Source organism: Stigmatopora nigra, chromosome 18 (assembly GCF_051989575.1).
Source record: "Stigmatopora nigra isolate UIUO_SnigA chromosome 18, RoL_Snig_1.1, whole genome shotgun sequence".
NCBI lineage: Eukaryota > Metazoa > Chordata > Actinopteri > Syngnathiformes > Syngnathidae > Stigmatopora > Stigmatopora nigra.
The window spans coordinates 6,430,251-6,450,496 of record NC_135525.1 but is presented as its reverse complement, the minus strand read 5'-3'; the positions used below and the strand labels follow the sequence as shown (position 1 = coordinate 6,450,496).

Here is a 20,246-nt window from a genome sequence, read left to right as displayed (position 1 = left end):
TGTTTTAAATTTCCTGATTTTGCCCCTATTAATCAATAATTGTAATCTTTTAATCATTTTTTTCTGTGTTTTTAGTTGAAAAATCATTTTGTAAAATCAAAAAATATATTAAAAAAAGTCTAAAATAGACATTTTTTTAGATCTATAAAAAATATTATTCAGGTTTTTTAATCCAGTTCTTTTAATCCATTCATAAAAAAAAAAAAATCTAAATATTATATCTAAAATGGTCCGGCCCACGTCAAATCAAGTTGACGTAAAAGCGGCCCGTAAAAACAATATGTCGATTGCTTTTTTGGAGTGGGGTGTCAAACTCTGCTTGAATTTCCTGCCTTGTTGCAATGTAAACCTGCGACCATAACATTCTCGCTTTTGCATCTGACTCATCCATTCCAAAACATACCCTTGACGCCAACCACAGACCTCATGTCAAGGCTGCACACTCTTAATACGCATTAACACCTTTGTAAATAGCCACCCTACTGTGTTTTACTGAATTATGTCATTACCCCCTCTGAGATCAAAGAGTCCATAAAATGTTTGTATTTGCTTTGTTCAAGCAAAACCCATAAAATGACGATTGACACATTGAATCCACTATATTTTTCCACACGAAAATGTAATATAATCCTCTTTCCTCTCCCTTTATACCCACTGGTGTCTAATTTAAGGATTTTGGGGGGTTTCTACCATCATGTATTTGTTGCAAGCTTTCTCAAAAATCTAATTTTATCTGAGATTCCCTGGCAGCACACTCACCATTGCTAGTAAAACGAAAGTAGTGTGCCGAGTCATTCACGACGTTATCGATGGCACAGCGGCTCCTTCATCAGGATCCGGTAATGACCACGTTATCGACGGTCGCATAGATTTGTGCGGTTTATAATTGAGCGCTATGTGTGGAATAACAATCAGTCACAGTGTCATTTGGGTAATTGCAGAGTGGGCGTGTGTCATTAAGCGCTGGCCTGCCATCTGATTCCACTTTTCCAGGTCTTTATATAAGAGGTTTACGTCTACTAATGGAATGTCCAGTTACCCCTTCAAACTCATTGGAGAAAGTGGTGTTGATATGTAGCATATTTGGAAATATCAAGGTCATTTGCTACCATTGAAATGCATAGACGTCCAATCTATTTGAACTGGGAGAAAATGGCAGTGAATGATGGGGCATTTTGGGCTGAGCAAGTGAAACTACATTAAGATAAACACACAAGCATTTCCTGCAATTAGCACTGGCATAATCAAGCATTCTAGATCAGTGTTTTCCAACAACTATCGTGGGAAATTCATACAATGTAATATTTATAGAGAAAAATAATATGAATGTAATGTGATTAAAATTGAACTATTACAGGGTTAAAATCACAAAATTATATATTATACAGAAGATTCAAATTGGGAAAAGGTCATTTTATTGTTTATTTTTCTCTAACATGAAGTTGTTTGGGTTCTAGAGCATCAACTTTTACCCATGTAAAGTTTTTTATTGTAATATTAGGAGATTTAAATACTATTTGGAGAAAAGTCATACAATTTTGTGATTAACACATTACTTTTTTTGCATCACTTGACTAGTATTGTAATAGTTGTATTATGGCAATGCTGCCTTCCCATTTTTATTGTTTGTTTTGTGGCTCACGCCTCATGCCGCTGCCTTTTGTGTACTTGAAACAAACCGCATGCATTTCCTGCGGGTAGCATGGTTCTTTGTTCACATATCAGCACGTAATTCTGCTGAATTCTCTGTCCTCATGGATTATTTGAGGGGGGCACAAAAATACTGGCCTGTATTTATTTTTTTATAGTAAAACCTCACACGCGAGAGGTGAATCTCACTGTGCTAACTCATGCAGTTTATGACTTCCAGGAAAAGATGACGGTATTATTGACCTTATAAAAAAAATAGACACTTCATTTTCACGGTTAGGTTTTTCCCATTTAACCACTGTCATATTTTTCTACACAGAGGGTAAAGAATATATTCTACATTTGTTGTGGTACTGTTTGTGTTGCAAACAAAAAAAAAATTCTCAAGGAGAACCTTGCTTATATTTGAAGGAAATCACATTAGAGGTGAAAGTTGCTTTCAATCTCCACCTCAAACCGACTCCTGTTAACATGTGCTCATGTCAGCTGTTGGTTTAAGACAGCCAAGGCACCCATTGCACTTATAACATGACAAACAACAGGTTTTTTTTTTATTGGAAGCTATTAAAGTGGTCTCAAACCAAACTGAATGCTGATTAGTTTTGCACCGCCCACAGTGTTTTGTTTTTTTCCTACAGCTTGTTGATGATGACTCCATGGCGTCAGTGTTAACTGGCGTGGGTGGATGTTGTAAACTCATCGTAATAATCCCTCTGGTCTTTTTCAGCAATCTACAACTATGATGCCCGCGGAGAGGAGGAGTTGTCGCTGCAGATTGGAGACACGGTGCACATATTGGAGACACATGAACGTAATTTTTTTTCTCCATGTCCTATCAACCATAAAACTAAGCTATTAAAGTCACACACTCGTATTTTTTCACTGATAATGACATTTTGTTAAGGAGTATTGAAAAATACACCTATAACTAGTAACATTGTACAATAGAAATAATGTATGTAGTGGTTTGCCTCTGCATAGTTGAAAGCAATTATGTAGTTCCAACAGAGGGCACATGACTTATTGGAAACCACAGTATTTATCATAAGAGTTGCATTAAAAAATTAATTACATTTACGCATCTATGACGAAGTGTAGTGATTGAATAATTAACATATTTAGAATATTAAAGCCAGGATTTTTTTAACTACTGCAATAAAGCCTTGTTTTTTTGGTTCCAAAGTCCCCAAAGTTCCCAACTCTCCCTTGGCATTTGTCACTTGGCCAAAGCAGTCTTTAGCAAAATATTTTGATCAAAACAACAGAAAACCTACTGGCTGGTCCACTTCTATGTCAGATAAAAATACAGGCTTATTTCGCCAGTGTTTGTGTTACAGCAATTTCCTACACAAGACAAATTAACCATTTTTCCAAAATAAGGAAGGAATTTATTAGTTAAAATCCCCAAAAAATTAAACGCTGCCAGCCACAATATTGAAACAAAACAAATGAGGCCACAGTCCTTAAAAAAAAAGCCTACCTTCACTTACATTACTACCAGCATCTGACATGTTTTAAATTTAAGGCAGAAGTATGACATGAGTATTCTTCTCTAATCCTACCAATTTATTCCCCTTTTTGTAGACTGGTTCAGAGGCCATAGGTTGAGGAGGAAATCCAGAAAGGTAAGCGACAGGTTAACAACTTCTGATTCACTTTTGACACAGTGCATGTTTTGCATTGACCTCATTGCTCCCGTTCTGCTCTGCCAGGGCGTCTTTCCTGCCTGTTACATCCACTTGAAAGAGGCCACTGTTGAGGGCAGCGGGTATGTGTTGGGTTCCTGTGAAGTGAATTCAGAGATTGGCTGTAATCGCCATAGGTCGTACTAAATTTGTATGTATCGCTACAGACAAAAGGAGACAGTCGTTCCCACTGAGTTGCCTCTGGTGCAGGAGGTCACCACTACCCTGCGAGAATGGGCTTCAATATGGCGGGACCTCTATGTGGTAAGTAAAATGTTTTTTTTCCTTCCCCCAAGTCTGTGTTTACAAAAGTTTTTTTGGGGTAATTCAGGGAGACAAGCGCGAGATGTTCAACTCAGTCCGGGACATGATTTATGACCTGATTGAATGGCGCTCCCAAATCCTTTCGGGTACGCTACCCCAAGACGAACTCTCGGAATTGAAACAGAAAGTTACATCCAAGATTGACTATGGCAACAAGTGAGTATTGGGTCTTGTTTTCAATTCTAAACATGAAATACTTTCACCTAAAAAAAACATTCAACGTATGATATTTTCTCCAGATACCTGGATCTGGATTTGGTGGTCCGTGACAATGACGGGAACATTCTGGATCCAGATCTCACAAGCACCGTCAGCCTATTCCGAGCACACGAAGCAGCCTCCAAACAAATTGAAGACCGCATCCAAGAAGAAAAGGTGAAAGAGAACCCTATCTTGACGCTATCATTTAATTGCCTTATCTGAAATCCTGAACTCAACATCGTCTTTCTTCTCACCTCTAGTCTCAAAGGCAAAATATTGACCTGAACCGACAAGCTAAGTTCGCCTCCACACCGGCGTTCGCTCTCTTTGTTACACTCAAGAACGTGGTATGTAAAATCGGAGAGGACGCCGAGGTGCTCATGTCTCTCTACGACCCGGTGGAATCCAAGTTCATCAGGTGAGACACATGGAGAGATCCTTCTATGCAAGAAAGACGTTGATAATCATTCCATTTCTTCTTTGGCAGTGAGAACTACTTGGTTAAGTGGTCCAGCTCAGGTCTGGTGAAGGACATTGACCAGCTTCACAATCTGCGTGCAGTCTTTACTGTGAGTTGATTTTTTTTAACTCCTGAAGCCATTGATATTCAGTGAGATGATGAGTAGGGGTGACAATCATATTGCTTGATAATTGGCTTCCTTTCAGGATTTGGGCAGTGAAGACCTGAAGCGAGAGAAAATTAGCTTTGTGTGTCAGATCGTGCGGGTGGGCCGCATGGAGCTGCGGGACAATAACACCAAGAAGCTGACGTCGGGGCTCAGGAGACCGTTTGGCGTGGCAGGTCAGGGTCACCATGTTGTTTCAGTGCCAATGAGTGTTGAAAGTCCAATACATTTTGGACATTAGCAGCCGTTAATGGCAGTCAATGAGTTAATCAGCCTCACTGTGGGGAAAAAAACAAGTGAGATGCTGTTTATTGGCTGAATCACTTGCTTATTGATGCTTTTTTAACTATCTTTTTTTAAGAAATGCTTTACTCTGAATAAGCAATGCAAGTGCCATATATAAATAAAGCCCCCTATTTGTGGAGTCATTCAAAATAAAGGATGATATTCATATATTTTATTGAAATTTAATTCAAAATGGATCATTATTAACAAACCCAATCATAAGTAAAATGTAATCACCGGTAAATACATTGAGTTGTTCAAATTATGAGGTATAATTTTTAAACATAACTTTATTTTTGGAGTTTTTCCCAATGCATTTTCTCTATTCCTACTATACCATTGTTTATTAAAATTTATCTTATTTTATGAAAGCAACAAAAAAATCCACAAAATGAATTTGACATATATGTAAATTGCTTCACTAACTGGCTTACAGAATTAATTAACACCGTACGTCATGGTAGCTGCAATAGAATATACTTTCAGTATCAACTACAGTATTTTTAATGGCCGTATAGTTAAAACTAACTGTAGGTGTGAATTGATTATCAAGTTTTTCCCCATTACGAGGCTGTCATTTTGTGTCTCCACCACGCCTAACAAAGTCCCAATAATGCTGTCCTTGTCCCCCTCCCCACAGTCATGGACGTCACTGACATCATCACGGGCAAAGTGGACGATGAGGACAAGCAGCACTTTATCCCTTTTCAGCCGTAAGCGCACAACACCATCATTCTTTGGGTTGGCCCGGCCGGCTGGGGCACCTCGGCCATTTTATTCGTTTTTCCCCTCCAGTCCTTGACACTTGATTAGCGCAGACCTTAAGAGGCGTGCGCTCCTGCGTTCCCCTGCTGACTCAATTAAGGCAATCTCATTAACAGGCTGCCACTCTTGCAGACAGGCGGAGTAACCTTTTGCTTAACGCCGTTTTCCGCATAATTGGCAACGCTTCTGCGAGGCCAACCAGTGACCCGGATTTTCATCTCTCCACATAAATTCTAGTCATTACAGCAGATTTACAAGTCGCTTTTTTGTGTTTAACCGACAAAGAATCAAGACCAAATCAGGATTTAATCTATTCCCTTACCATTGACAATGAGAAACATTCAAACCATTTAAATTGTACCGACAACCTTTCTCATTTTTTTAATGGATTGAACGTCTGTCAATGTCATTAGCAGCCAGTCAGTTAAATACTTGATTTTAGGCATATGCTATACCCTTGTAAAACTACTTCTCCAGTCACATAAAAGGAGATATCGGAAATCACACACAAAAAGAAGTCATTAAAATCCTTTTATAAAGAACCTTTGTCCACAATCACACACCGAGTTTTTACACTATTAGCACTCTAGTATCTGGGAGGGCTATAATTCTCTTTATTGTTAATTATGCTTTGCCAGATTTATGCCCTGAAGAGTGGAACCCCCATTTTCTGTTTGTCTGACATTATGTCGTGTCTACTTTCCACAATTTCCCATCACTATTACATGATTTTCTCTTAGCGCTATCATCACATCTGCTGCTAAAACACAACGCCAAATGAGGAGGACATGATGAGCATGCAAGTTTAGTGTGTATATATATATATATTTTTTGATAGCCAAGGAAGTTCCCATCTGGGAGGTCACATGCAAATGCCAACCATAATTTATGCTTTACCTCTAATGAATGAATTTTGTGAGATTTTCCCCCTCCAATTCCTATATTTTTTGTCCCCCAGGGTAGCAGGTGAGAGCGACTTTCTCCAGACGGTTATCAACAAAGTCATCATGGCTAAAGAGGTCAACCACAAGGGCCAAGGTAACAATCTATAAATGTCTCATAATGTATGTTTTATGAATGAAGATCATCAATATGTCAAGTTGCATTATTATATGCCCTTTCCTTGTCATTCATAGGCAGTCTAACCATTTTCACAAGTTCCACTAGTGTGTTTATAGCCACTCTAAAACACAAATGTATATTTTACTTGAAAAACAAGTGGCTACAATTACAGAGAAGAAAAATGAAATCTATTTCACTTGACTCCCTTTTGTGCAGGTTATGGACTTGTCTTAAATGCTTGACTCTAATGGCTGTCAGCAGAAAAAACCTTGCAATAGCACACTAGATATCGTTTTTTTGTTGCTTAAATCACTCATTGCTAACCTGAATGTACTTTTCTATAATGGCATCATAAAGAAGAGGGATTATTTTGGGATAAAAGTGACTGGGCGTACATAAACTGATCTATAGATCCTTTTTTTTTGTTTGAAATCTTGCCTAAAATCATTTTACAGTAATGGCGCAAATAGTTTCATCTTGACAACAAAATTGCATGTCTCACTAAATAACTCTCCTTGTCACAAATCTAGAAATGCAATCCGAGCAATAAAGTTAAAGGTATACATTTGTCGTTGCAATCACAATGCTACAATTTGGAAACTCAGCTTGTTATCGAACAATAAAACAATGGCAACATAACCATGAAACTCCAGACTGCTGAGCTGAATGGATTAATGTTACAAGGATAAAATAACCTCCCATGAATCACCATGGCAGCAGAATTTCTTTGCTAATTATGACACACGACTCTTCTACTAAGATATTAGCACATATAAGAAAAAAAGACAGAACAAGTAAGGTGTCTTTTTGTTCAGTCAGCAACTTTTAAAGCTCTCCCTGGATAAATTAAGCACTTGACCAGCATATCAAAAGGCTTCCAGCTAGTCTTATAACCACATGAGACCCTTCCTAAAGTGGATCAAGAAAAATAGTGAACTCGGTCAGTAATAAATGGAACGAAAACTCAACAAAAAGGCAAAACAAAGTTTGTATCTTTTTCTTCTGTAGGCTTGTGGGTCACCCTAAAACTGCTTCCTGGTGACATCCACCAGATTCGTAAGGACTTCCCTCACTTGGTAGACCGCTCCACTGCAGTGGCTCGCAAAATGGGATTCCCTGAGATTATCATGCCAGGTTAGTTCTCTTCTCCCATTGGTGTCTTGCTTCTTGTTGTTACTTGCCGATTTCCTGCCATGTTAACTTGTTTCTGCTTCCTTTAAAGGTGATGTGCGAAACGACATTTATCTGACCCTGGTCCAAGGGGACTTTGACAAAGGGAGCAAGACCACACCTAAAAATGTGGAGGTCACCATGTCCGTTTACGACGAGGATGGCAAAAAACTGGAGGTACAATGCTGATGATGATATAAATTGGCTAAGTATATTGTTGATTTTTAAGACGCATTTACCATTTACAACACTGGTGTCAAAGTGGCGGCCCGGGGAGGCAAATCTGGCCCACCGCTTCATTTTGTGTGGCCCGAGAAAGTGAATTATTAGTGCCGACTTTCTTTTTTAGGATCAAATTAAAATGAAGAGTAGATATGTATATTAAATTTCCTGATTTTTGCAAATGTAAAACAATAATTGTAATTTTTTAATGCATTTCTTTCTGTTTTTAGTTCAAAAATCATTTTATAAAATCTAAAAATATATAAAATCCAGTTCTTTTAGTCCATTTATAAAAACAAAATCTAAATATTATATCTAAAATGGTCCGGCCCACATGAAATTGAGTTGACGTTAATGAAGCCAATGTTCAAAAAAGGTCCAGAACTCTTGAACTATTGAGTTGTCAGATGCTGTATTTGTTTTATTTTGATGAGCAAAGCAGTTTTTAGCCAAAGATCTTCATTTCCTTTTTAGACTCCATGCTTGGTCCAGTGACCATCAGCAAAATAATTTTTTTTAATCATTTCTCCAAGCTGTCAGAGGCTTGTGCCCTAATTAAGCTTTAGCGCCCCTTTGGGAGTTAAGTCTTTTTTTCTTGGGCGCCAAATGTTTAATTATTGCTGACCCTTGCTGTGACACGGCACCTTCTGTACTGCAGAGGACGTCAGGTAATGGGGAGCACGGCAGCTGTACGGGATTATGTGGGAGGAAGGAATGTCTGTAGGGTGGAATTTACTTTATTTGGGATTTATCTGGAATAGCAGCGTAACCTGTTTTTAAAATAGCAGCAGTTTTATCAACCATCATGAAAGGGACTGGATATGTATGTCATAACAGGAAATACTAAAATGTCTGAATGAATGGGGATGTATTTTTTCAGGGTTTGAGCAGATTAAAATTGATTAGAAAATATTAGTGCGATTTCAGTGATCAAATGGGATACATTTAATCAATCAAATATGGTGGAAATGTAGCTTTATCACAGTCTGGTTGATGACGCCAACTGAGGTCAACTGTGAGGCTAAATGTGCAAAATAAAAGACACAATGTGCATTTAAAAAAAGCTCCTAACAATTGATCCTCCCTTTAAATCTGTTATCTTAATTCCGATAAATGAGGATGGCCTTAATGAAATTTCCATTTTAAACTCTCAAAACAATACAATTCCTCATGTTGCTGAGTAAAAATCAATATTTTATTTGAATCATTATTGACATTCCATGATTCGGTCTACTTTTTTAAAATATTCATAGATTGAATTAAACTCCTTAATCAAAAAACTTCGGGATTGTATTTTCCTTTCCTCCCTTCTTCATTTTTTGAATCACTTACTTCCCCTGGATTTTTCTTTGTAGCCATCCATCTATCACCGACAGGATTCACAATACCGGCTCATGACCTCTCATCATCCTTTTAGTATTTACCACTCGCCTATCCTTCTTTTATCTTGACCTGTGGCTATGCTCCTTTTTTCCCTTTTCGGATGCAATGAATCACAAGACAAAATGAGACGCGAAAGCCCCCCCCCCCCCCCCCTCTTCGTTCCACTTGGCCTGAGGTAAATGGGAGCCCTGTTATTTTTTATAATTGCCGCTTGTCAGAAGCCGTTAGCGTCAGAATAGCTCAGGAATGGAAAATCAGCTGGCAACGTGCAAAAAAAAGTCTTGGCAGATTGCAAAGAAACAGAGCCATATGCACGCTGACCGCCTTAAATCATTCATTTCATATTTATCTATCAAATACTCGAGGCTCTCACAAGATTTGGAGGAAGATGGGGACTTGAAAATGCCCGCAGCCTGCCATGGAGAGTTAATTTTATTGAATAGGTTTCAATCAAACTCGGAGATAATAGAATTGCAGAGTCATTTTGCGGATGTGCAGTTGTAGGCATGCTGCTGTTTATTTACTCAACTGCAAAGAGATTCCTGATGATGTATACATGCAAGCAATGGCATGGAAAAGTATCAGTTTGTTGTCACATTTTAATCATTAAAAGTACATGTATAATATAGAGATTCAATCTGGTAAAAAATATAATGCTTGTACTTATAGATTGACAATGTATCAATGTGTATATCAATACATATGTATTTTCATGTTTGTTGTATGTATTCTAGTTTTGATTGTAGTGTTAGATTAGATTAGATTAGAATTTCATTTCAGACAGACACAGACACACAAGACATTGTAGATCTAGTTGAGAAACTGGAGCAACACACAGGGTGGTGACCTTTGAAGGACCATTTTACTGTATGATATATTTAAATAGATAAATATTAGAATAAATGAATCAAAACCTCAATAATTTCCAAAAATATAACTGAATACTCAAACAAATCCAAACAAATATAATGATATAAATCAATCTATGAGAAATGTAAATGTAATTAAATATGAATATGGAATTGCATTCTTAAATAATATACTTAATTAACTTACCATGCTTATTTTATTATTGGTTTAACACTGTATATATTATTTAATTAGGCATTCCTGGTCCTCCATAACTGTTAGTTCAAATTGATTGGATGTACATCGCCAACAATCGAAACCAATGAATTATTAATATGATCATGATCTATTTTTGTATTCCAGAATGTGATTTTTCCCGGCGCCGGTGATGAAGGGATTAGTGAATACAAGTCTGTTATTTACTACCAAGTCAAGCAGCCTCGCTGGTTTGAAACTATTAAGGTAATTTCTCCAAGTTTAGCATCTCAAATAAACAAATAAGTAGTTTTAAATGAATTACTTACTTATACATCAATGTTATTAATTCAATTTCTTTTCAATTCTAGGTGGCAATCCCCATAGAAGACGTCAACCGGAGTCACTTGCGTTTCACTTTTCGACATCGGTCATCTCAGGACTGTGAGTATTAGCGCTGATCTTTTGTCCTTTTGTTGAAAAATATATTTTTTTTTTCTTCCTTCCCAAACACTTGTTCATGATTACCTTGTGAGTAGCAATTCAATAGCAGCACAACAAAGTGTACATAAATCAATAGTGACAAGCCAACTTAAAGCAAATATGACAGCATACCTTCAGCACAAAAAGAAACGTAGCCTGAAATGAACTCCTTTTCCCCCTCACATGCTGAGTTCAAGGCATATTGCCTTTTTTTTTTTTTTGGCTGGCAGCCTGCCCGGGCCGTTTTTCACCGCTGGGTGCAAAGCGATACGTGGGGAACATTATGTAGATATAATGCACAGCGCACCAGTGATGAATCGCGTCTGCCTCTCGAGTAAATCTACAGTCATTGATGGGGAGCAGTGATGGATGCCATCGATACCTGAACACTTGCTTACAGGAGACCTGTAATTCTCTGAGCTGTTTGTGGAATGCCAAATGACCAGACCACAATTACGTGAGATGTCAGTAAATGGACTTAGATTAGGCCGGGATATTTTTTTTGTAATATATTGTTTTCCTGCCATGAAGAGAAGATTTTTTTTTTAATTTTTATGGATACTTATACTGTTGTTATTGTTCCATTCCATATATAAACAAATCAGACTGGAGTAAAATAGCCAAACAATATCTCCTGAGCTTATCTGGTTAATACTTTCCTTTCAGCCAAAGACAAGTCGGAGAAAATCTTCGCCTTGTCCTTCGTGAAGTTGATGCGATACGATGGAACCACCCTTAGGGATGGCGAGCATGATCTCACTGTGTACAAGGTACATGAGAAAACGTAATACAAAAAAAAAATGGTAGGGATTTTGTTGCAGGCTATTACAAGTAAGGCCTTTGAATTGTCAACATGGAATGAAGATCACACTAATGCCATTTAAAATGTGGTTTCTACGTTAAGTGAATTTTCCTGTTAATGCGCTTGCAGGCCGAAGCCAAGCGTCTGGAGGACTCTTCACTGTACCTGAACCTCCCCGCCACCAAGCTGGAACTGGAGGAGAAGGGCTATTCCAGCACGAGCAAGAGCACCCATAACCTGGGAAACTGCACTGTCAGTAAAGATTCCTTCCAAATCTCCACTTTGGTGTGCTCCACTAAGCTGACGCAGAATGGTAAGCCATGTTACAAATCTCTCAAGATCATGTCAGGAAGTCATCTCTTTCTCTTTCTATCACTACTAGTTACCGTTTAGGGACATAACTATCAGATCTTATTATACAAGGATATTTTTTTAAAAGTATATTTAAAAAAACAACAACATTGTTACCACCTTTGAGATGTTTTGCATCTTTACTCATTGAATTACTCGAAAGATCTGCAAGCTGTGAGGTTGCTACTGTAATTACGTAAACATTCATATTTAAATGTGAAGCATTTTCTTTCCATTGCTAAGCAACAATATCACCTTTTTTGGGGACCTTTTGTTTGAACTTTTGTTGACTTTAATGACTACAATTACATTAGTCGGTATTTTAATTATGATTTGAACTCATTCTCTGCCATTTTTTATTTAATTGAATTAATACTTGTATTAATATGATTTATTTTAAACTTTTATGTATATCAGTTGCCATTTATTTATTGAAATATTTATTAATGGTCATGCTCAATTCAGTTGAACTGGGAGCACTTCCCACTGTTTTGTGCTTCAAATGAATTGAAAGTCTATCAATGGCAACAATCTTTTGACTATGTATAGCAGCAACTACAGAGCTTAAAAAGCAGTGCGTGACTGCAACACAACAATTCCAATGAGTAAATGTAATTCAGTGTTAAGTGCTATTTGTACCCGCCTCAGTTCACCTGGCTGGGCTCTATCGAGAAGAGGAGGAGATCATGCTCTCCTCTCCTTCAGGCCTCTAGGCTATACCACTTGGGTAATATCTTTCTTTGTCGTCCCAGTGGACCTCCTGGGCTTACTCAAGTGGCGTTCCAACACCAGCCTGCTGCAACAGAACCTCAGACAGCTCATGAAGGTGGATGGCGGCGAGGTGGTTAAGGTCAGTATTGTATATTGCATTCCACTAGAGCGCCTCCCGAATGAAGGCTGTAAAAGTACATGACATTTGGAATTAGCGTGTGGTGTTTGCGTGGGAGTTTGCAGGCATCCACAGTAGGATCTGGACCTTCAATATTAGTAAGCATTTCAGCGAGGAGCGCAGATGCATCTTATCCGTCTCTAGATGACAGATAAAATCGCTGCGCTCTGATGTGATTCATCATGTTTACGTGTCTAAAGCTGGATTTGCATTCGAAATTGAAGGAAGGAGGGAAAGAAGCTAGAAAAGTAGTCTGGCTTTTTGTTTCTGTATTTGTGTTGATAATGACAAGGAAAATGACATTTGTTTTCTAAGCATGCTGGAAACAAACAGGGAAAAATCACTTAAGCACATAAATTTGTCATTTTTAGGCATTGTTACATTTGTTTTTATACATTTAAAAAGCTTTTAAAAAGCCAAAATCGTAAAATATTGTCACTCTCAGTTTCTGCAAGATACATTGGACGCCCTTTTTAACATCATGATGGAGAATTCCGACAGTGACACATTCGACACGCTCGTCTTTGATGCTTTGGTAAGTGAGAAAAAACTTGCAACTACCACATTTTCCGCATTATAAGGCGCAACTAAAAGACCTCAGTTTCTTCAAAAGTTGGCATTTCGCCTTATAACTCCATGTGCCTCATATATGGATCAGTATTGATTAATCATTATTGTTAATCATTGCATGAAATTTCCTTTAGCAATGCTTTCTAGTTGATACATAACACAAGTCCGAACCACTACTATTATTACTACTACTACTACAGCTCCATCAAGTGTATGTATAACACAATCCTCTACCACTACTACTGCGTTTTATAATCCGGTGCGCATTATAAGTGAAACAAATTTTAAGATGGGTCATTCAGTGAAGGTGTGCCTTATAGTGCGAGAAATACGGTAAATAGACTGTTAGAGAAAAGTTGTTTGTGCAATTTTGAGAGTATTTACTGCCTCATTCAGGTGTTCATCATCGGTCTTATTGCTGATCGCAAGTTCCAGCATTTCAACCCTGTGCTGGAGACTTACATCCGCAAGCATTTTAGTGCCACACTGGCCTACACGTAAGTCGCACAACATAATGTGCGGGCGTAACGCCATCTGACCTGTTGTGTATCTGTATTTGGACAGGAAGCTGACCAAGGTTCTGAAAAACTACGTGGACAACGCAGAGAAGCTGACAGAGCAGTTGCTCAAGGCCATGAAAGCTCTGGAGTACATTTTCAAGTTCATCGTCCGCTCTCGGGTCCTCTTTAATCAGTAAGTCATAACCAGTCCAAAGAATTTACACTGCCTATATTGAGGTTCACAGAATTACTATTATAATTTTGGTGTAAAGCATATGTAGAGTATATAAAATATTTGTGAATATAAATACATGTAAAATTTGAATAAGGAAGATGATGAAATATACTGAGATGAGAATGAAGATTAAAACACTATTACTAGGAATTTATCAAAACATTAGATTTAAAACATATATTTACAAAATGAAAAATGGAATCAAAAATGACCATTGGTAAATATTATAAAGATTAGATATCAAAATGTAGCAACTATGCAAAACAAAAGTATACATTTTAAAACAAATATTGGAAATAATGTTTACAAAATCCCCAAACATGACAGCAAATACTCAAACTCTACTACTTAAAAAAAATAACAAATACTATCTAGTATCTATCTAATAGCTGTGTCCCACTCACATAGGCTTTACGAGAACAAAGGAGAAGCCGACTTCACCGAGTCTCTCAGGCATCTCTTCACATCCTTCAACGACATGATGAACAGCAACTCAGAGAACACGGGCATGGTGAAGGTACACATTGTTGACTCCATAAAAATTTGGTGTCATTATTAAAGAACAACATTAGAATAGAATTCTTTCTTCTTCCAACCTTGTTTTTTCCTCCATTCTTAGCTTTTCCTTTCCCTTTAAATGGTGTGGTCAAAACTTTCCATGTATATCTTTCATCACTTCATATTCTTTGTTTATTTCCTCTGTCTTGGTGTTCTTTCTTCTTCTCAACCTTGACTGTCCTGTGAACTGCTGCTCTTCTCCTCTCTGCCCTTTAGCTGCTCCTCAAGGTATTTATCTCTCCATCTATTGTGGCTGTGTGTGCAGTAAACTTTTTTCTTTGCATTTTGTCGTCCTTGACCCTCGTGCTCAGACAATACGATTAGTAGGGACAAACACGTTCAACCGTAGAAGAATCCTCAGCAGGGAGGCAATTAGGAGGCACCACGCTGTGTAATTGCCTGCACGATATTTGCCCTACTGTCGCTAAATTAAAAACTGATGCGGAGGAACGGCTGCCAGCATGTGGAGTTTTGTCAAAAGCCCACTATGCCTCAAGCCTGGAAGGGATGCTTATGCAATATTTAGGGTCAGTTATGGTCATGTCATGTCATTTGATCCCTGCCAGGGCTTCCAGTTCAAATGGATTGGATGTCTATCACAGTCAATAGCAGTGAAACTGGTACAGGAGCAGTAAAATAGTTGAATTTGATAGAATGAAAGAAGGGTAATTGAATAGTTTTATTCAGTAATTTGATGCATTTCTCTATTAATTTTGCAATTGATCAATTTCACAATTAATTTAAGAAGTCTAACATTGCCAGTCCTAATGAGTTGGTTGCCTATAACCGTTTTTGGTACAAAACCAGTGAATAATATCTTTATTTGTTGAGTGATCATAATATTGGCTGAATAATTTTAGTATTTATCTGATTTTGTAATTTATTTATGAATTCAATTGTTGTCAATTTAAATAAATTAGCCATTCGTCACTGTAGTTGACATTGAAACATAATTATGGGCAAGTAGTCTGTTGACTAATGTTACCATTAATTGTTAATTCAAAAGATTAATCAACTAATTTTGCCATTTATCACTGAATTCTAAGGCCAGTTCCAATGATTTGAGCATCCTCATTGTAGCTAAAACTGATCAATGGCATTGACTGAGTCAAAAGAGCACAGAATGCATTTTTACATTATTTTCCAATGATGGAACTTTGCTGAAAATGACATAACATCAATATTGTTGTTTGTGTTCAGGGTGCTGCACTAAAATACATCCCCACCATTGTCAATGATGTCAAGCTGGTGTTTGATCCAAAGGAACTGAGGTAAGAAATAGAGTCCGGTTCGGCTGGACATCAGTCAACCTCCATTTGGTCGAGAAAGTAGCCCATCGATTTAGTCGGTCGGTGGGCCGTAGCACGTTCCGGCTCGCTGCGCCGTTTGGTGTCCTTCCACTCCAATGTGCCGAAAGCACATCTTGAGCCAATAAAGCTTTGTTAAATCCTGCAAATATTTGCTCCGCGGTCACTGGAGTCACAGCTCTGGGAAATAAATACTCCAGTCAATCAGCAGCCAAAGCTCTGCAAATAAAACACAGAATTTGGAGTCGGACCACCTGCTATCCAAATATATCAAGACAATCGCTCAAAATGTTTTTGCACTTGCATTTAACTTTAGGTGCAACAATGCTATTCACGTAAAACACTGTTCAAAATATGTCATGAAGAAAATATAACTGTTCAACAAATGTTTGTTTCCCTTTCATTTTACGCAGCAAACTGTTCACCGAGTTCATCCTAAAGGTTCCTCCGGGTCGCTTAGTGAAGCAGAAGCTGGACTGTCTGATTGACATTGTCCACAGTGATCTTTTTACCCATCATGGTAAGAAACATGCACAAGTATACGTAGGTCACAGCGAAGGAAAAGCGTATTTTACTATAAGTTGCATCTTTTTCATATTAAGTTGTGCGACTAACATTCAATTGTGACTTTTGTATATATTTTTTTTATTCGACCACAACAGCGGTTATTTTTTTTGTTTTAGGTTGTAGTCATCTGAATAACCATCGTGTGAACAAATGCCTATGTGTCCATTTTACTATAACTTTAACATATCTTTTTATTTTCTTGGGTTCTGATAAAATATGAAAATGCCCCTCACAAAAGTGCAGCTTATACTCAAGTGCCAGTTAGATTTTTTTCCTCCTCAATGGTCAGTATTTTGCTGGTGCGACTTATACTCAGGTGCGACTTAAAAAAATACAGTCTTCAATTTACCAACAGATTGAAAAAAAATAGTAAACCGTAGTCTGTGCTGTAATTTCCTCATTTAGAAGCATTAGTACCTGTTGTTCTGTTTCCAATTAGTCAAATTTGTCTTGTCAAATGTATTGTTTGCCTTTAATTCCCAAGCTAAGCACAAGAATCCATTTGAGAGCGCCGCCCATCTGTATCGGCATATGCTGTACCATCATTTGTGACTGTTTTGCATACCCCGTAGATTGCCGCGAGATTCTCTTGCCACTGATGACAGAGCAGCTAAAATTCCACCTGGAGAGGCGAGAAGAGCCTAAGGCTTGCTGCCAGCTCCTCAGCGACATCTTGGAAGTGCTCTACAGAAAAGACGTGGTGAGGAAGGCTACTCCCATTGGGTGGGAGGGAGAGGAATACAAACTCTTTGCTGAATGTTGTTAAATGCTGTTGTAAGAATGTCTGTGTAATAAATTACACATTGTATGAATACATTTATTATATACATCGCCCTGAATTGGAGCCAGTGAGTGAAATATATATTTATTGGTTGTGTAGGGTCCCACCCAGTGGCACGTGCAGATCATCATGGAAAAGCTGCTTAGGACCGTCAATAGGACCGTCATCTCCATGGGTCGGGATTCCCCTCACATTGTAAGTCCGCAATCAAACACACACTGCTTGACACACACAATGCTATGTTACTATTATAGTGGTACCTCAACTTACGTAATTAATTGCTTCCAGAACTTGTTTTGTAACTTGGATTTTTTTTGTAAGTAGAGCAGTACTTTATATGTAAATTCTCTAATTGGCTCCATGTTCCTTAAAAAAACCCAGCAACTAAGCCCTTTTAAAAATGATCAGGGTCCCAATGAAAGATGTGAGTAACATACACAAATGAGAGAAAATAAGTATGCCAATACTGAATATCGGATCAGTGACATCACTACACACAATCATCCTCTACACACAGACGGACAAACACTAAAACACATTGTTTCACACACTCTTTAACACCCTTTCACAGTCACTTACACACACAGGCGCATGTCCACTTTCTTAGGCTTCATTAAAGACAAAGTCTTGCTTATCCTGACACTTTCACACAAGCTCAGTCTAAGTGCTTTTGATCTGGAAGACAGACCGTTGTCTAAGCGCCCATCCGTTTTGCAGGGTTTTCATTTGGCAGTCTGAGCTGATTTTTCTTATTGCCTTTGCCTTATCTTATCTGATCTTTGACTCATTAAACAATAAGCGAAGCTTGGCATTGATGAGCGCGTTTTATAACTATTTTTCTCAATTTGGATCACTTTAATCCAAGATGCTTCGACATAAAAATACATTTCATTTCATCTTTTAGATGATGCACTTTCTTGCTGATATCCTGTCTGTCTTTATTAGATCCCTCATCTTTTTACATAGCAATAAACTAAAGCATACTTTCACAATTGGCCTAACCAAATAATCGATATCGTAGTCGTTCAACTGAGACACATTTTAAGTCACCACTCGCAGATACTACACTTTTTCCCCACACAATTTCTTGTATTTTTCTTCAAATTGTGTCCTCTACCATTTTTGAAACTGGCTTCATTCCCATTGCAAGATAACGTTGCTGTTTCAGAGCCCGTTTAATTTCCTTTCTCATTCATACCAGCCCAACTGAGCCATGTTAATGACTCAGACATCTTGGTTGTGCACAAAAAACAGCATATAGTTATATCAACTGCAACCCATCTTGTTGGCAACTCCATACGCTTTGCATATGGCTGCAATTAAACAGTTCCTCAGCAGATGACGTGTTATAGTAGTAACCGTTCCCTTTTGGACATTTTTGATGCACTATCTCTTGACATAAAGTTGGCCCACCTCATTGCCTAAAAGGCAATCAGATCTCAAACAGGCAGGCTGCTGTATTAAAGCATCTCTCTCTCTTGTGGTGATTAATGAAACTTTCCTCGCTTGCCTCTGACCTCCCCGTGGTACAATAAAAGGCAAGAATTTATATGCAACCCAACAGTTTGTGGGTCGCTGTGTATGCTTGGCATGTCCTTGAAATATAATCTCACTTTTCTCTCCTCACAAATGAGATCTTTCCTTACAAAGCATGTTAGAATATATGGAAAAATATGGATCATTTTCCAAAGCAAAGGCAGAAATTTGCATAGGACTTATTTTGTTTAAGTACAAAGAAAGTCAAATTCCTATAATTTAGCACTACAGAAATAAGGTAAAAATATTCTCTTGGGATGCTGAAGTTACAGATTTTGCAAAATTTCAATTTATACAATGGCTCAAAAGGACCGATTAATTATCAAAATTGGTTTTGATTAATTTTAGGAATGATTAGTAGCCCACTAATGTTAAAAGCATTAGTTACGCCACTTTTAGGCAGAAATCTAGCATGTCCATGTATTAAATATTGGACAAAATCTTTAAAATCCCTTAGTATCTTGAAATAAGTAAAGCTCCACCAATTTTTTTTTTTGGTTTGTTCGGCATTTATTGCCTTATAATTGAAAGTCTTTCTACTACCAAACCTCCCAGGCAAAATGTATGTCTGCAGGAAAAATATGAACTCTAAGGATTCTGCCTTTTGAAGCCACTTCCAAAAAAACATTTAATAATATGTCCAGTTGAATTTCTTCGCACTCTGACAAGAAAGTGTGGCAGTCACCTCCTGCGGCAGTGACCTTGTCCTGCTGAGTGGCAGCCTCTTCCATTTAGATTTATGCACTAGCGTTCTACTCCGCTTCCCTTCTCTCACTACTACGTTTTCTTGCTACTTGGACGGAATGTAGATGAAGAGGCCAGTAGGAATAGTTACATTTTTTTGGGGGGTTAATCATGCTTGCAACTCAGAACACACTCTTTCCCAATCAAAATGGACTAGTGGACTCATGATCCCTTGTTTTGTTTGTTAGTAAAATTCAATTGGACGTCTTACAAGTCATGAGTAAAGCAGTATATAATCGGAATCTGCCCCCAATTGACTTTCTTAAGATGTCCTCAACACTAAGTGGCTTAAATGAGGGGAAAAAAAATAACTACTCTCATGAGGACAGACTAATAGCATCGATTTGGGAGAAATGTCACTCAAGGATCCTTCATTTTCTGTCTGCTTGACTTCTTTAGAGGAAAGCATTTCTACTTTTTTGTTTGACTAAACAATGCGTATTCTGTCACTGTCTTACCAACTGGTGTTATTTTAGTAGGTTGTCTTCTTAGATTGACATCTTGTT

General features: G+C 37.9%; 1 protein-coding gene across 1 annotated transcript in view; it reads left to right on the top strand.

Annotated features, from left to right (window-relative positions):
- The window catches only part of dock1 (dedicator of cytokinesis 1), a 68,244-nt gene that overhangs the window by 3,512 nt on the left and 44,486 nt on the right, over nt 1-20,246 (top strand). The window contains exons 2-27 of the mRNA XM_077738506.1: nt 2,378-2,461; nt 3,235-3,275; nt 3,363-3,418; nt 3,503-3,599; nt 3,667-3,815; nt 3,899-4,034; nt 4,121-4,278; nt 4,348-4,429; nt 4,527-4,662; nt 5,412-5,484; nt 6,495-6,574; nt 7,607-7,732; nt 7,821-7,945; nt 10,586-10,684; nt 10,789-10,861; nt 11,567-11,670; nt 11,832-12,015; nt 12,806-12,903; nt 13,388-13,477; nt 13,909-14,009; nt 14,077-14,205; nt 14,656-14,764; nt 16,006-16,076; nt 16,526-16,632; nt 17,252-17,379; nt 17,560-17,655. Coding sequence (XP_077594632.1) covers nt 2,378-2,461; nt 3,235-3,275; nt 3,363-3,418; nt 3,503-3,599; nt 3,667-3,815; nt 3,899-4,034; nt 4,121-4,278; nt 4,348-4,429; nt 4,527-4,662; nt 5,412-5,484; nt 6,495-6,574; nt 7,607-7,732; nt 7,821-7,945; nt 10,586-10,684; nt 10,789-10,861; nt 11,567-11,670; nt 11,832-12,015; nt 12,806-12,903; nt 13,388-13,477; nt 13,909-14,009; nt 14,077-14,205; nt 14,656-14,764; nt 16,006-16,076; nt 16,526-16,632; nt 17,252-17,379; nt 17,560-17,655 — 2,732 coding nt within the window. The remainder of the gene's footprint in view (nt 1-2,377; nt 2,462-3,234; nt 3,276-3,362; nt 3,419-3,502; nt 3,600-3,666; nt 3,816-3,898; nt 4,035-4,120; nt 4,279-4,347; nt 4,430-4,526; nt 4,663-5,411; nt 5,485-6,494; nt 6,575-7,606; nt 7,733-7,820; nt 7,946-10,585; nt 10,685-10,788; nt 10,862-11,566; nt 11,671-11,831; nt 12,016-12,805; nt 12,904-13,387; nt 13,478-13,908; nt 14,010-14,076; nt 14,206-14,655; nt 14,765-16,005; nt 16,077-16,525; nt 16,633-17,251; nt 17,380-17,559; nt 17,656-20,246) is intronic.